A 16,617-nucleotide genomic window follows, 5' to 3' on the forward strand; every position below is an offset into this window, starting at 1 on the left:
GCTGTCCAGGAGAGGACCGCCCTAATCAATCCAGACATCACTAATCAATCTTGGCTCACTCTCCCCTATTGCACAGATTCAGCTGTTCTGCTGACTCTGCCGGGTCTTGGGGGCTCTGCTGAGGGTGTGACCTGGGTGCCGAGGGGTGCAGAAGGCCTGAAGTACAGGTTAAACATTTACCAGTGCCGACTGTGTGCCAGGTGCTACGTGGGGACCATTTCATTTAGTCTCCACGTCATAGGGGAGAAGCGATCCTGCAGGAAGGATGGTGTGCAGCCCTGGGTCTTGGGCACCCAGGTACTGATTCTCAAGCCTGCAGTCTGTTCCCTGTCTCCCCTGAAGCAGCGTCTGAGCAGTTAACCTGGGCTGGGCTTTTGTAAGTGGTGGAGGACCCTGACATGGCTGAGCTTTCTCTAGAATGCTGGGGGTGGAGTGGGTGGGGTGGGTGAGGACCGCAGCTCTGAGTGAGGACTTGTGGGTGCTGCAGAGCAGAGGAGGGCCAGATGGACAGGCGACTCCCGAGCCTTCCTGAGTTCTGGGACATGTGGGGAGCATGAGAGTCTTCTCTGGGGTGGACAGAGCCAGGAAAGGACCTCATCAAAATTGTGGGAGACCACTCTCCTGCCAGCTGGGAGTGCAGTGTTCTGGGCAGCAGAGGGCGCCACTGTATCGTGTTTGGGTAAACTTGGACCCACTGTCTTTGCTCAGCTCCTTGAAGGATGCACAGACAAAAAACTCAGAGGGGCTTTCAGCAGGTCAGCAGAAACCTGCCACTTTGGGGTGCTACAAGACCTGGGAGCTATCAGGTGTTCCCTTGTTCTTACATGGTTTGCCCCTGGGAAGAGTCCTTGACACAAAATTCCAGTGCTCTCCAATGTCTGAAGCACCATCTGTAAGGATCACAATTGGAGCAAGGGAGGAACTAAGATCCAGTTAGTGCTGAGAGTAAACCATGGGGCTGGTGCCACATGGGAGGGTTGGGCGGCATGTTGATAACTGAGCCTTTCCTGGGATGGCCTTGAAGACCCAAGTGTGAGAAGCTGGCCTGAGGGTGCTGATCTCCATAAGGAAGTGAGGGGTGGAGGACCTAGAAAGAAGGGCTGAGGCTGAGAACTGTCCCAGGCCAGGAATGACAAGTGTGCAGTATGCTGGACACTACCTACCAATCCTATCACTGTGGCAGACATCACTAATGGATCCTGGTTCACTTTCCCCTATTACACTAAGACATGGCTGTAATCTTTCTCCATTGTTTCCCAGGTGGTAGCTACTTATTTTTGAGCTAAATGTGATTCATTTAGGAAGATCTGAACCATCTGCTTCTAAGCAGATGGGAATGGGAATTCTCATGAAGGGGAGGAATCCCTGGCAAAGGACAAGACCACATTTTTCTAGTCACTGCTTCATTACCCTGACTCGGGGTGTAGAGGGAACCTTGGTAAACTGTCCCTCCCTCACCAATAGGTTCAGGAGATTTCCAGGAAGCCAGCCAGAGTGATCCAGCTGCAAAGCTCTTGGGAAAAGCCAAGAGCAAAGGCTTGGAGGCACCAGCAGGGACTAAACCCCGCCAGCAGAGACTGGAGCTTCTTCCCCACGCTCCCCTGCCTCCGCTTGGTCTGGCTCCACATCTGGAGGGTGAGGCAGGGCCCCAGCACACCGGGGTGAGTGGAGGGGAGCACAGCACCTGTGATGAAGTAGCTGAGCTCGGCGTTGAGGCCCACGTCGTTATCCGTGCAGTTCAGCCAGACCACCCGGAACTCCCGCGGCACGTCCTCGGACACGGACACGTTGTACACGGCCGGGAAGAAGGTGGGAGTCTCGTCATTCACGTCTAGCACTGCGGGGCAGAACAGCACACGGGGATAGGCCCAGCTTCTGCTCTGGACCACCCAGCTCCACGGGCAGCGGCTCAAGCCTCAGACCCACTAGGAAAGGAATTCCCAAGGGAGTCGCAGGCTCCAAGTGACACTGGTGTAGACACTTCCTGCTCATGAGCCCTGGGCCTCTATACCTCCTGGGGCCAGGGCAGTGCAGACCAGAGTGCCACCTCCTCCTCTGTCCCTGCCTCTCTGCAGTCACACCAAACAGTGCTGACAACAGGGCTATGACAATGACGATGACAGTGACCAGTTATAAGCCCATGCTAACCACCACCCACATAGGACCACACGGACCCCTCATAGCATCCTTACGGGAAGGATTATTAGACACGCAGCCTAGCTGGGCAAGTGGGAAGCTCAGAGCAGTACCCTCCTCTGTCCCTGCCTCTCTGCAGTCACACCAAACAGTGCTGACAACAGGGCTATGACAATGACGATGACAGTGACCAGTTATAAGCCCATGCTAACCACCACCCACATAGGACCACACGGACCCCTCATAGCATCCTTACGGGAAGGATTATTAGACACGCAGCCTAGCTGGGCAAGTGGGAAGCTCAGAGCAGTTGAGTAGCTTGTCTGAAGTCATACAGTGACACAGTGACACAGTGGAGGGGCTGGGGTCTTGGGATACCAACTCCTGTTTGTGATGGGGTCTCAGGGAAGGCTTGTCTTTTGTCACACAGTGACACAGTGACACAGTGGAGGGGCTGCGGTCTTGGGATGCCAACTCCTGTTTGTGATGGGGTCTCAGGGAAGGAAGGATTGTTCCCCCTTACAGGCCTGTCATTTCCTATAAAGATTTTTTCCCCAGCTCTGCACCGCAGGCCCCTATGTGGGGCCACTTTCCCATGATCTGAGCCCTGCCCACTCAGGCTGCTCTGCATGGTATCACCGGGAGAAACGACAGGCACACTGATGATGCGGCTTCTGCAGAGCCCTGGAGGGCCCTCTCGGGTCCTCCCCGAAAACCCAGACATCCTCCCTATCAGTCACTGGTGAAGAAGCTCCCACAGGCTCCAGGAGCCCACAGGCAGCCTTGGGCTAACAGGAAAGAGGACGTCGGGCTCACTCTGGTCCCCCGGTTTCAGTCTCTACTGAGAAGGGTCAGTATTTGTATCTGTGCTGAGCCAACCGCTGCCCCCACCATCCCTGAAGGCTGCAGGAGCCGGGATGGGACAGAACAGCCTGGAGAACAGGACATATCTAGCCTTGTAAGCCTGAACTTATCTCCCTGTAGTTATTCCTGGACCTGTGGCAGCAGCTGAGGTCAATGTGCCCCTCTTGTCCTGAGAGGAGACACTCCAGAGTGGCTGAGAAATGGTAGCCAGCCCTCTCTCGATGAGGATGGAGATGGTAGGAATTAGTACGAGCCCCCAGGGAATGAGGAATCTTGGGAGTCGGGAAATCCCAGCTGGCGTCCTCCCAGGGCTGTGCCCTTCCTTTACGAACTTCTCCTTTCACATTTCCAAATAAAATGCCGGCCTTCCCAAGAAGGCAACCTCCCGTCCACTCACAACCCTGAGGGCCCCAGCCTGCTCAGACCCTCCCAGCTGCTGCTAGGGTCAGGAGCTAGGAGGGGTGGGGAGACCCCGTTGGTGGCCCGGGGCACTGGCCCTGGGCTCTGGGGCCCTGATGAAGCTCTGCTGGTATTCGAAGCTTGGCAGAGACAGGCAAGGCTCTACTGTGTTGAGTGGCTCCAGTTGAGGGTGCCCCTTGGCAAGGAATCCCCTCTGTGCCAGTAGGGCTCCGCCCCTGCCCGCACTAGGCACCCCTGCACTCTCACCGCGAATGGTGAGCGTGCTGGTGGAGCTCTTGGTGGGTGTGCCTGCATCGCTGGCCACCACCCTCAGCTGGTACTCGGCGATGCGCTCACGGTCTAGCTCGGCGGTGGTGACCACCACGCCGCTGCTGCTGTTGATGAGGAAGTCCATGCGGGGCATGCCCACTTGCATGCGGTAGGACACCAGCCCATTGAGGCCCTCGTCCAGGTCGATGGCCACCACCTGAGGGGGAGGAGGGGCTGAGTCAGAGCTGGGATGCCAGGACTGATGCATCTGCCCTAAGAAGGACCCCTCCACCCTCCTTCCCACTGACCCATGCCTGTCAGCAGCCAGACACCCCTGCTCCCCTCAGAGCCTCGGGCTGGCCACTGTCCCCAGTGCACCATCCCAGATGGTCTCTAAGGGCCAGTGTGCCAGGCCTGAGTGCATTAAGTGAGGCGTGGGTGGGGTGGGGAAGGGACTTTCTGAGGACAAGAGTCCAGGTTTCCACAGCATTCCCCCATTAAACCCTGCACTCCTCACTAGGAAGCCCTCCTGGGTTTCCTCCAGCTGGCTCTGGGCCCTCCCAACTCTTCAGTGCTCCACAATCTTGCCTTGTCCTCCAGCCCTCACACCACTGAGTTGGAGCAGCAGCTACAGCGGGAAGACCCCTTCAATCACCTAGAGCTCGGCAACAGAGCAGCTCGGCCAGCAGGCTTCCCTCCTCTGCTTTGATCATAACATGGCAACAGGAATAAGATGATACTGAGAATTGTTTTTTAAAAGTCACTTGAAGGATTATTATAATTTTTTTTAAAAAAAAGCTATATATGAAGCTTTGTAAAAACAAGACTCCCCCCTCAGTCCCTACTCTCTGTTCCCATCAGATCAGAGCAATCTCAGCTCAAGACCCTGATATGTGTAAGCTTTATAAAAATGGACTCGACATTAGAGAAAAATGTGTAATAGTAATTAAAATCAGAGCTTTGGATTAAGGCAAAACTCTCAGGATAGAATACAGTGTCAAGGCATCTGGTCTTATTCACATCCCACACACTGGACTACAGGGTGCCCAGGCTTAGCTTGGATGCTCTCCAGGATGGGGGTCTCACTACCTCTCTTCATTTGCATACATTTCTAATATTGAAGAAAAAAGCAGGAATCGTTCCTGGCTGAGGCCCCGGTTGGGACCCGGAAGCACACAGCTCAAGTTCGAGCCCTCTTCCTGCATCGGAAGATAGTCTCCAAGTTAAACACTCCCAGCTTCCACCACTGTCTCATGATCCTGAATCAGTCCCTCTGTGAACTCAGGAGTCGCCTCACTGGGCACGTCTTTCCTCCATTGTCTGTGACCCCCCAGAGAACCAGGTGTAGGGCTCATTCTCTCTCACGCCGCCACCGCCTTCCAGTCTGGGGAGTCTTCCTTCAAGGCTGGCTCCCATTGCCTGGGTCATGGCTCCCCCTGCTGGAGTTTGGGGAGAAAGTGCCGCGGGAGAGAATGTCCCCAGCAGGCACTCAAAGCACACTGTGGACTTTTTTACAGATGAAGCTGAGGCACAGTGGGCCTGCAGGGCACTGCCAAGGTGACCACGCTGGTATCCCGGCCAACAACCGTCTTCTTCAGCAGGCAACCGTTTCTCTGATCCCGCCGTCTCTGGGGTATAAACCCTCATGGCAGACACACAGGGACAGAAGAACTCCCACCCATTCCCTCAGGCCAGGAGCCAGACCCCCCAGCACAGCCAGGCAGGTGCCGGCACCTTCCATTTCACACGTGGGACAGCAGAGCTCAGAGAGAGCAGGTCGTTCGCTCCCACTCACACAGCACACTGGTGACCATGCTGCGCTTAGTCTCAGGGGCCTCGGTGTCCCTAAACAGCTCCTGGCGGGGCACCTCTCCCCCGCACAAGCACCTTCAGGGCCTCCCAGACCAGGAGGACGACGAGACAGGAGACCAAGGGGCCGAGGTCAAGACCAGGCCCTGCCTCTTCCTGGCTGTGGGGACTTGGACAGGCCTCTGTAAGTCTCCTGCAGACTGGGGAGAGTCCCATCCATGGGGCTCCGGGGAGGGCATTGCAGAGGGGGTGCCAGGCAGGAGGTGCTGGGCTATCTCCTCTGACCGTCTCTGTGTTCTAGTAATAGAACCACCTGCAGGTTCCTGAGAAACTCTGACGTGACTTCCCAGAATTCTGTCTTTGCCTCCCTCACTCCATTTCTGCCTTTATTTGTCTCCTCTTCTGTAGTATATTCCTTCATTTCTTCAAACCACCTGTCCTTGAAGGCCCAGCTCAAGCCCTCTTCCTCCAGGAAGCCTTCCCAGACCACCCTCAGCTATCACCAATCTCACACAGCACTGGCCATCTGAGCCTGGTGCAGCTTGTGTGCTCTCTGGTGGTCTTGGTTATCACCTCCTACCTGGCCCCTGCAAAGTGCTAATCCTGGGGATAGCACTCACAGGCATTCCCTGCCTACTTGGCTGGCAGGGGTGAGTGAGGGAGACTCACTTGGTAGACGGAGATGCCTGCTGGGGTGCCTTCAAGCACCTCTGCCACGGAAGGTAGGTTCTGGAAGGTGGGGTCGTTGTCATTGAGGTCCAAGAGGTTCACAAACACCGTAGCACTACTGGTGGCCCTCAGAGGGGGTCTGCCGCCTGGGGGGACCGGGAGAGGGGGCCGAGGGGAGGGGCACATGGTGCAGGAAAGAAAGGGACAGAGAGAGTCGAGTGGGAGAGGGTGGCAGATTCGGTGCCCTTCCATCCCAGCATCCCTCCGGAAGCAGCTGGGCCTTGCTCCCCTTTCCAAGTCCCTCCCCTCAAAGGGTGTTCTTGGGGGTCATAATGGGCTACACGAGTACTACCCAACTAGTGGTCAGACTCAGCCATCCTGGGCAGGCCGGGGACTTCCAGAGGACCACCCCAAGGGTCTGGGCCGCAGCCCTAGTGCGTGGGGGCTGTAAAGGGCGGGCCCAGGGGTCCGTACAGTCAGTGACAGAGACGATGATCTTGCGCATCAGCTCCGCCTCATGGGGGTCGGGGTTCTCACGGTCCAGCATGACGTGGGTGGTGCGGATCTTGCCCGTGGTGCTGTTGAGGCTATAGAACTTGTTTGGTGGCTGGATGCTGTACACCAGGGTGCCATTCTCTCCCAGGTCGGGGTCCACGGCCACCACCTGCCAGGGGGACAGGCCCTTTCACTGTGCTGTGCACCAGGGTGCCATTCTCCCCAGGCAGGGGTCCACGGCTACCACCTGCCAGGGGGACAGGCCCTTTCACTGTGCTGTGCACCAGGGTGCCATTCTCCCCAGGCGGGGGTCCACGGCCAACACCTGCCAGGGGGGACAGGCCCTCTCACTGTGCTGCGCACCAGGGTGCCATTCTCTCCCAGGTCAGGGTCCACGGCCACCACCTGCCAGGGGGGACAGGCCCTCTTACTGTGCTGTGCACCAGGGTGCCATTCTCCCCAGGTCAGGGTCCACAGCCACCACCTGCCAGGGGGGACAGGCCCTTTCACTGTGCTGTGCACCAGGGTGCCATTCTCCCCAGGTCAGGGTCCACAGCCACCACCTGCCAGGGGGGACAGGCCCTTTCACTGTGCTGTGCACCAGGGTGCCATTCTCCCCAGGCAGGGGTCCACAGCCACCTGCCTGGGCGGGGATGGACGCTTTCACTGTGCTGTACACCGGGCAGGGTTGTCTGTGCCTGCCTGGGGTTATCTGACCTCACACTTTGGCCTCGGGCACCCCACTGCCCTGGAAGTGGTCTCTCCAGGCTACAGCAGGGCAGCTGGGGGTGAGCAGGAGCTGGGGGGGTGGGAAGGTAGAGCAGCAGGGGCGTCTTGGGTCCACCGGCTCCTTCACCTGTCCGTTTTGATCTCTCTGCCCAGGCGAGTGGGGGGCCTCCTGCTCTGTGAAATGAGGGTGGCGATACTGCCTTGCCGTGAGGGCCGTGCAGGTTAGAGTCCCTGATGGCACCCAGCACGCAGCTGCACACGCGGGACCACCCCGTGTCATGCATGCCGGGCCCTCTCCACACCCCATCAGCAGCGCCAGGAGGTGACACCCACAGTTCTGCCCACTTCACAGAGGAGACACAGCGAGGTTCCCAAGTTCTCGAGGCTGGGACGTGGCAGAGCTGGAATTCGACCCCAGCTCTGGGGCCCTCCAGAGCCCACGCTGGCACCCAGCAGGTGACACTGCCAGTACTTCGTGTCCTTCCTTCCAGGCACGTGGTGACATGTCCATGGGCTCTGGGGAGGGCTGAGGAGTCTTCTGCTGGCTGAGCTTTTGAAAGGATTTGAAACACTGGATTTTGAAAATTCAGTTCTTCCTCATCCTCTGGAGCTTCTGATTATAAGGCGATTTGAAAAGAGTTGAGGCTGTGTGACCCCAGGGATGACAGAGCATGGGGGTCAGGGGCATGCACTGCCCGTTGGAAGGTGAGACTCCGCAAATCGGGAAAGGGTTGGAGCTGGGCAGATCCAAGAGGGAGCCGGCCTGGCCACCCTGGCATGGAGGCACACCACCCCTGATGTGGGGAAGGGTCTCAGCACCGAGGCCCCACACATCCTGGGGCTCCTTATTAACCCTGGTTCCCCACTTCTAACTCCCCGCCCCAGGACGAGACGACCAACCCCATAGCCTGCTGTTCCTCAGGCTCCCTGCACAGGTCATAAAAAGGCAAATGCCACCTGGGGTCACTGAGGGTTCCTCGTCCCCCAGTGGGCTGGTCCCCTGTGCCCACTGATCCCCTGCTCTATAGGAAAGCTCTCTAACCATCCATCTGCCCTCCTTTCCTCTGGTGGGAAGCAGAGCCCAGAGAGGTATGGGTCAGACTCGGTGACACGGCACCAGCCTCGGGGCTGACCCAGGTCCCATCCTGGAGGCCTCCTGGAGTCCTGGACAGCAGTGGTACCTGCCCTCCCCCCGGTCACCCCCCAACCTGGGGTGCAGAGGACACTGCGGTACCATAGGTGGACGAGATCAACGTGGGGAGCGGCCACAGTCCCCAGGGCCACATCAGGACAGTGTCGTTCTTAACTCCAGGACATTCAGCGATGACAGCCAGGCCTCGTCAGCTCCTTCATCTTACTTGATGTGGGGCCTTTGTGCTTTGGCAGCAGAATCTGTCCCTCCTCTGGCTTAATCCCCAGTCGGAGGTGTCTCTGGGGCCACCAGACCAGAACAGACAGATGGGCTGCCCTGGCCGAGAGTTCCCCTCTGCCCCCGACCCTGGGCCAAGCCAGTCATCGGGGGGGCTGATGTGCCATCCTGAGCCCTCTGGCTGCAGAGAGGTAGGAGGCAACCCCAATGCCCACCTCCAGCCCCCCACCCCGCCTACTCCTCAGCCTGCCCTCTCCCCTTGCAGCCTTCCAGCACCTAGGGAGAGGGAGGGGCAGTCCCGCCTTCCTGGCCTGAGGTGCTGTAGACACGTTGCCTGTGTCCCCAGCCTCCATAAAGGGGACCCCATGAGTGTTCCAGGTGCTGGGCAGTCATTCCGCTGAGGGACGAACCAGATCCCTGCATTTCTACAATGCTTCCCCATTTTTCCGGATGCAGAAACTGAGGTACGGTCATTAAACAACCCATTCCAGGCCACTGTGAGGCCAATTTCACTTTGGGGAGGGGCTCTCCTCTCCCTTCTCCACTCCCTCCCACCCCCATGCCAGGGGCTATCTGGGGTAACTGCTTCTAAGTGTCCCCAGGTGGGGGATGGGCACTGATTTCGGGCCTCTTGGTGCCCTCCCTGGCCATGGGGTGTGGTGGGGGCACGGGAAAGGGCAGAGGCTGTAACCCCTCCTGCAGGCTCCCTGCTGGGCGATTTCTTAGAATCTCACCACTTTCCCCTCATTTATTTCCCATTTCACGCTCGCCATTTTTCTCCTGGCCTGACGGGGAATAATTCTCTCCCTCTCCCCTCTCCTTTATTTTGCTGGAGGGCTTTGAAAGGCTCTAAATCAATGCCCATCAGCCAGGTCCTTGAAGGAGGCTGCAGGAGCCAGGAGGGAGAGCTGGGCCAGAATCTCACCTGCAGACAGAGATGGCCAGGGAAGGCGGCAGCAAGTGTGTGCCCGTGCGGGGGGTGCCCTGTGCCCGTGTGCCAGTCACATCTGGTGCACAGACACACACACCCAGCCAGCGCCAGACGAAGGCACACACGTGTCTGTACCACGCTCTGAGACGGCACTGGGATTGAGCACTCCGTACCGCAGGCTCCACGTGTGGGGAGCTGGGGCTCTCGTGAGACGGGAGGAAAGCTTCGACTTCTATCAGCTGGACAAGGATTTGGACCTATTCTGAATACCTACACTGTGCCTGGCACTGTGCTGGGTACTGGGGCTCCACAGTGGACAAGACAGGTGCGATTCTGGCGAGGGAGAAAGATGAGAAGGACGATGACAGCCGTCACCTGTTAACCACTACCAACGGCCAGTGCTTTGTGTATTTTGGCTCATTGAGGGCCAGTCACAACTAGTCCCATTTTCTAGAGACGGTTAGAGCACAGAGAAGTGAAATGAGTTGCCCAGCGTCACACAGCTGGTAACTGCCGTAGCTGGGACTAGAATCTAGGCACTCAGTACCAGTCTTCCCACTTACTACTTATCCCACCTCTTTTATTTATTTTTTTAAAAGAGGTTTTTGCTTTAGGGCACATGTGCTTGATAGAGAGAGACAGAGACAGTGAGAAGGAAAGTGAGAACTCGTCACTCCTCTCACCCCCCCGGCAGGGGGATGGCCATGCCATATTCCCTTCTCCTCCATTCTTCTCCGAGGATCCTGGGCACCCACATGCACCTGCCTGGTGTAATTTTGAAGCCACTGGATCCAGGACTCAAACCATGGTAGGACATGAGGGAGTCCAGGAACGTAGTTGCTACACCTTCTGCTCGTTCCCATATCCCACTTCTTAATAAGCAAGTCACCTCACAGATATGCAGATAGCGGGGCAGCCTGAAAAGAACTGCATAGAGAGGGCAGAGCTATTTCAGGCAGTAGTCAGGGAGGACCTCTCTGAGGAAGTGACATTTTAAGCTGAGATAGAGGAAGAATGAGGCAACTGCAGAAAGAGCAGGGGTTGGGGGGTAGAGGATGAAGAGCACTCTGGCCAGAAGGAGGAGCTCGTTTACAGGCTCTAGGGAGAGGTGTGTGTGTGCAGGTGCACGTGCATGCATGCGTGGTGGGTGTGGGAGGACGAGACCAGATGTGAAGTTATCTCCTTTGGATGTCACACCTTTCCTTACCCCTACCTCGCCCCTCCCAGGGAACCCTCTCAAAGGTGTTAAAATGAACCACATTTACAGATATGCATATATTTGCATATATACATTTTACGGCTATGAAACTTGAAACAATTTCACGACTACTTCATTTGAAACGATTTTGCTGTGACGCTGCACTGATGTGCCAGCATCTTCCTTTCTGACTTCCTGGCAGTCATCACACATAAGTGAGACTTTCAGGGGATTTTTTAAAAAATTCCCACGAATTCTAGAAAATCTGACCTACAACTTGTCCTTGAATGCAACGAAATTTTCACAAACACTGAGTTCCGTAATTGCTAATGCCACTGTATTACATTTGGTAGATAGTTTAACATAATGGCTTTTAATTTTGATTTTACCCTTTTCTATTTGAACTTTTGAGTCATTACATTTCTTTTTAAAATTTGTACTTTTATTATGCCAGAAGGCATATTCGCACAAGAGAGACAGAGAGATAGAGAGAGGCCAGAGAGAGGGAGAGAAGGAGAAAGCAACGCCCAGCAAGGCCTGGCCATACTGCAATCCTTATTCCTCCAGTTCCTCATCCCGTTAGCCCCCTAGGAATGTTTGTGTCCACTGCATAAGCTGCAGGGACAAGGACTGGAACCCGTGTCAGCCATGTGGGACCCAGCTTCCTCTGCACGGTGTTTAACCTCTGCACTACAGGGCAGCTGGTCATTACTTTTTCTTTTTTTCCCCCTAGGTCTTACATGCTAAAAAGGTCAGATGTCCAGCCCTGTGTCCCCCTCCTTGTCTGGGGTGGATTGCCACGCCCACCCTGCTACCTCGTGGGCACTTGTGTGCTGGCCCAGGGGAAGGGGCTCATGAGCCTGTCTCCTCAGAGGTAATGAAGGGCAGACCCTGTGGACTTCGCAGGTCTGGTACGAACTCTGGTTTTTACACAGGGTAAGATGGGAGCCAGTGGTGAGTTTGAATAGAAGAGACAAGAAGCTCCCTGAAGAGAGTAGGGGCCTGTTGCTTCCTGTCGCCCCGAACTGCCTGGCACACAGCAGGTAGTCCCTGAGGACTTGTGGAGGCTTCCTGGAGAGTGAGGTGGCTCTGGGGAGCAGGCGCCTGGCTTACTGTCAGTACCTGCTGTGGCTCAGACAGACACGAGGAAAGCTGGAAATCTGGAGAGGGCTGCTGGGGACCAGGGCTCAGAAATGACCAGGGCTGAGTCCAGCCTAGCCCTGAAGGTGAACTCTGATAATGGCATCCCTGGCTGGTGTCCCACACAGTCATTTTCTCCTAAGAGCCACCTCCTTCACCTGCCCCTTAATTCCCTCTGGGAGGGATTTCCCAGAAACATAAGGAAACAGTAAAAGTTGACCACACAGGTGTTCAGGGGGGCACATGCAGTCCCTGCTCTTGGGATCCCCGCCTGGGGTAGGGAGGTTGTCTTGGGCCAGCATACAAGTGCCCATGAGGTGGCAGCAGAGAGTACCTGCCAGAAAGCTCTAGAGAACCATGCACATGGCCCAGGGTAGTGGTTTCCACACCTGGCTCTAGGCTGCTGGGAATCCCTCACCACTGGGACTTGGACAAATGATAGATTCCAGATCCCTCACCCCTGCCCTACCCCACGGAATCTCTGGGAGGGGACACCCGCCCACCAGCCGAGAACCAGCTAGATCTTGAACACATGGAAAGGGGGACAGGACATGGAAAGGTAGGATAGCCAACCCCTCCTGCTCTGTCCTGTCTTCCTGCCGGACGTTCGCTCCCACCTAGATCTAAGTGGACTTGTCCCTGCTGGATGTGGATGATGTGGCATGGGGGCAGAAGCCAGGCATCATCAGCTCAAGGCGGCTTGGCCTCGCTGGGGCAGCCTTTCAGGAGAGCTGGATAGCAAAGTGACTGTCCCTTCCCCTATCCCACCCGAATTCTCCAGTTCCCTCCCCTGAAACACTGAACCAGCAGGTAGATGAGGCCTGGACCAGGCAATCGTTAACCCCCGTCTCAAAGTCAGGCGACTTGGGTTCCAGTTCTGGCACCACCTCTTACAGCCCTGGGACCCAATGCCTACGTGTTCCCTCTGCAGTGAAGTGGGAGGAGACTCCACTGCGACCTGACAGTATGAGCGTGAGGGGGACTTCACGAGAAGCCCTCAGCCCAGCGCCCGCACGCCTGGCACATCCCCGGGGTTCAGTCCAGGGCCACCATGGGCCATCTGGGTTTGATCACAGGGTTGGCTGGGTGGCAGTGGGGCTGGACATTCAGGGAGAAGCTTTCTCAAATGGGGCACAAGGGGAGGGGGAGGAGAGAGCTTTCAAAGGTGCCTCAGAGCAGAGCAGGTAAAGTGGGTGCTTGACCTTTGATCCTTGCTTCCCCAGGATACTGGTCTCCATCCTGGATGCCCTGCAGCTTCCGCACCGTCTCTCTTCTCCCTTGACCCACTCCCTGCACTCAGGCACTTGTATGCACTTGCACGGGGCCACAGGGGTCTGAGCACACCCAACAAATCCTGTGCCCGAAACTCCCTGGAGTGATCTTGAACCCTGTTGTTGGGGCAGCCCAGGGGGCCAGCCTGCGGGGAAGCTGGGCCAGGCTGACAGCGGCAGTGACAGGTGACAGGAGGTGGATAAAGCACTGGGGCGGAGCCGCACCTTGCTCACTTTGAGGGTGAGGGTGGCCAGAGTCCTAGGTCTCAGGCAAGTGTGGATTACTAGCTGAGCCAGTCCTCACTCCTCCCACACGATCTCCAGAGCCTGTGACGGGGGATGCTGTGGAGGGTACTCCCTGATCTCTGGTTACCTCTCACCGGGCAAGACAGTGTCGCAAACTCTGCTCTAAGAGCTGGCTCAGAGGGGACTGTAGAGCCGCAGCCCCACACAGGCAGGCCTAGAGGGATCATATGAGAAAGGCACACAGCTCCAGGGAGGGCCACCTGGCAGCTCTGCCCCCTCACCTACCGTGGTCACATCAGAGTCTGGAGGGGTCATCTCCACCAGGTTGATGTAGTAGGGTGCGTCCTTCCAGGTGGGGTGGTTGTCGTTGATGTCCAGGAGTGTGATGTTTACCTGTGAAGCCACAGGGGGCGCTGGGGGGTGCACCTCATTGAGATGGTTAAGGGCAGGCCCACCAGGGAGGGACTTGGAGGCCTGGGAGCCACCTGGGCTTTCATTCCACCCACTCCACCAACTTGGGGAGGCTTTCGGGGGTAGCAGAGAGACAGTCCCTTCAGGAGGACAGGGTTTAGGAGCCGTCCCAGCAGGAGGCAGCGGGACAGAGACGACCCTTGACATCTTCACTGTGACCTGGGCCTTCTCCCTAGTCTTAGCTGAGGGAGCTGACAGGGCAGGGGATCTGAGAGAATCCCTGGAGTTCCCAGTCTCAGCTACAGGTCAGGCAATTCCTCTGCTCACCTGTCACCAGGTAAATTATTCACTTGGCTCTGATTTCTATTAGAGAGGCTGCCCATGGGGGCTTCCTGTAGCTGTGGTGGCCCCACCATGCTCCACTCTCACAAGACCTCACGCTGGCTTAGGACTAGGTGGCCAGAGGTCTAAGTGGGCAACCTGAAGATGAGCTCATCCTAAAAGGAAACGTCGAAGAACACAGAGGAGTGAGCACTCACGGTGGCAATGCCGGTTTTCTGATTGTGGCCCACACCCCCGTCCACTGCACGTACGATGAGGATGTATTCAGACTTGGTCTCCCTGTCGAGTAGAGACGTGGTGGTGATCTCACCTGGCAGAGAGAGGAATGAGTGAGTGAGAGGGGTGGAGTGGGCGGGGGAGGGAGAGAGAGAAGGAAGGAGAACACACAAGCGTGTAGGAGAAATGTCAGCCAGATTCCTTGAGCCGGCGGCGGGCGTAGGTCTGTGTGCTGGGCGCGAGAGCACCCGTACTTGGGCAGTTGGAAGCCCAGAGTTGGGTAATACAACCTACAATGAAGAGGTCTTTGCAGCCATGGGAAAGTCTAGGCTGATAATAGCGGGCAGAGTCTAAAGAACAGGGCAGGAGGACCATCTGGCCTTGAACTTAGTCAGAGGTCCTCCCATTCAGATTGTGATATTTACTGGTTGCATTTCCTGAAGCTAGTTACTTTAAATCCTCTGTGCCTCGGTTTTCTCATCTGGTCAAAAGAGAACAAGAATGGAACCTACCTCATTGGGTTGTTGAAAAATTTGGGAATCTTTGAACAATGCAGGGCACTGTTTACTTGTAGAGTCACAGAAATACAATGGAAGGAAGAAAAATACCAAGGGTCTCATGTGTTCCAACCTGTGACTCATGGCTGGATGGTGTACCCTGCTCTGTGCTCCACTGTGAACTCTAGATTCGTTGCCATCAAGTAGCAGCTTAAAATGGGCCCTGGTGGAAGTATTTACTACTTGGTACATTGAGAATTAATAGCTATTGAATTTCCCAATTACTTTGTAAATAGCATAATTATATCACCTTGAATGTTTTTAATAGGTAAACAAGTTATCCTGTTAAAAAAAAATCTTTAAAAATATACTACATTTTTGGACCAGCAGTTGGTGTAATGGCTGTGTCGCTGGACTCCCATGTAGTTGACCACGGTTTGAGTCCCGGACCAGGTGGTTTAAAATCACGTTGGGCACGTGTGCGTGCGTGTGTGCCCAAAATCCCGAGAGGAGACTGGAAAAGAAGGGATTGTGGTATGGCCATCCCCCCCGGGGGGGGTGTGATTTCTCACTTTCTGTCTCTCTGTCTCTCTTTCTGGCGAGTGCATGTGCCCTATAGTAAAAATCTCTCAAAAAAAAAAAAAAAGACTACATTTTAAAAAGTTTATTTATTTCTTCCATGAGCAAGAGTAAGAGCACCCCTAGCGTTCTTTTTTTTGGAGAAGTTTTTGCTATAGGGCACATGTGCTCACCAGAAAGACAGAGAGACAGAAAGCAAGGAATCAACCCCGGGGGGTTGGCCATGCCATAATCCCTTCTCCTCCATTCTACTCTCGGGATCTTGGGCACGCACTTGCATGCACCCGGTGTGAGTCTAAGTTACCAGGTCCGGGACTTGAACTGCAGTCGACTATATGAGAGTCCAGTGACATAGCCATTATGCCAACTGCTGGTCTCCCCCTAGAGTTCTTGATGACACAATCTACCCTCAGCCCCAACCAGCCCTGGATCATGGGTACTTGTGTGCCCAATGTACTCAGGAAGATCAGGATTTGAACCAGGAATTTTTGCATGTGGGATTTTTCACAGACTGCCCTATTTTACTGCTTTGTCACCATCTGGCCCCAATAGATCACATTTTTTGTCAGCCAGTTTTTGGCATTTCTTTGCCTTTTGGTTTGAATGAAACGTATGAGTCACTCTGATAGTGGTGTGCTGGCAGTGTTGGACAACAGCTCCCCACAAGGAACAAAAGGCATCTGCCAATTTCCAAGGTGTAAATACTTCGATCAGGGCCCATCTGATACTACTAATTCGGCAGTGAACATAGAGTTCACAACAGAGCACGTGACTGGCTCTTGGCAGCAAACGTGAGCTAGCAACAGTGGACCTCAGCGCCTCACCACAGCCAGGCCACTTACCATCTTGTATCAGTGTGGGAGAAAGCCTACGCTTTGAGCACAGTGGGACCAGATTTGAATTCTGGTTATGGCCTTTCCCAGATGGTTTGGCCTTGGGAAATTTAATTTCTCTGTGTCTCAGTTTTCTCATCTGTAAAATGGAGATTAGTATGCTGCTTAATCAGAGCTGTTGTGAAGATAAAATAACTACAGATGACACTTCCA

General features: G+C 55.5%; 1 protein-coding gene across 4 annotated transcripts in view; it reads right to left on the minus strand.

Moving 5' to 3' along the window:
* Positions 1 to 16,617, minus strand: part of CDH23 (cadherin related 23) — a 410,231-nt gene that overhangs the window by 113,290 nt on the left and 280,324 nt on the right. For all 4 annotated transcript variants that reach the window (XR_003548152.1, XM_006170102.1, XM_027768917.1 and 1 more), the window contains exons 20-25: positions 14,477 to 14,589; positions 13,812 to 13,919; positions 6,622 to 6,811; positions 6,148 to 6,293; positions 3,667 to 3,886; positions 1,685 to 1,837 (exon numbers count right to left, since the gene is read on the minus strand). Coding sequence is in view for 3 of the 4 variants with exons in the window: in XM_006170102.1 (XP_006170164.1) it covers positions 1,685 to 1,837; positions 3,667 to 3,886; positions 6,148 to 6,293; positions 6,622 to 6,811; positions 13,812 to 13,919; positions 14,477 to 14,589 (930 nt within the window). In the remaining variant the exon portion in view is untranslated. The remainder of the gene's footprint in view (positions 1 to 1,684; positions 1,838 to 3,666; positions 3,887 to 6,147; positions 6,294 to 6,621; positions 6,812 to 13,811; positions 13,920 to 14,476; positions 14,590 to 16,617) is intronic.

This window comes from Tupaia chinensis, unplaced genomic scaffold (genome assembly GCF_000334495.1).
Source record: "Tupaia chinensis unplaced genomic scaffold, TupChi_1.0 Scaffold148012_1, whole genome shotgun sequence".
Classification (NCBI taxonomy): Eukaryota; Metazoa; Chordata; class Mammalia; order Scandentia; family Tupaiidae; genus Tupaia; species Tupaia belangeri.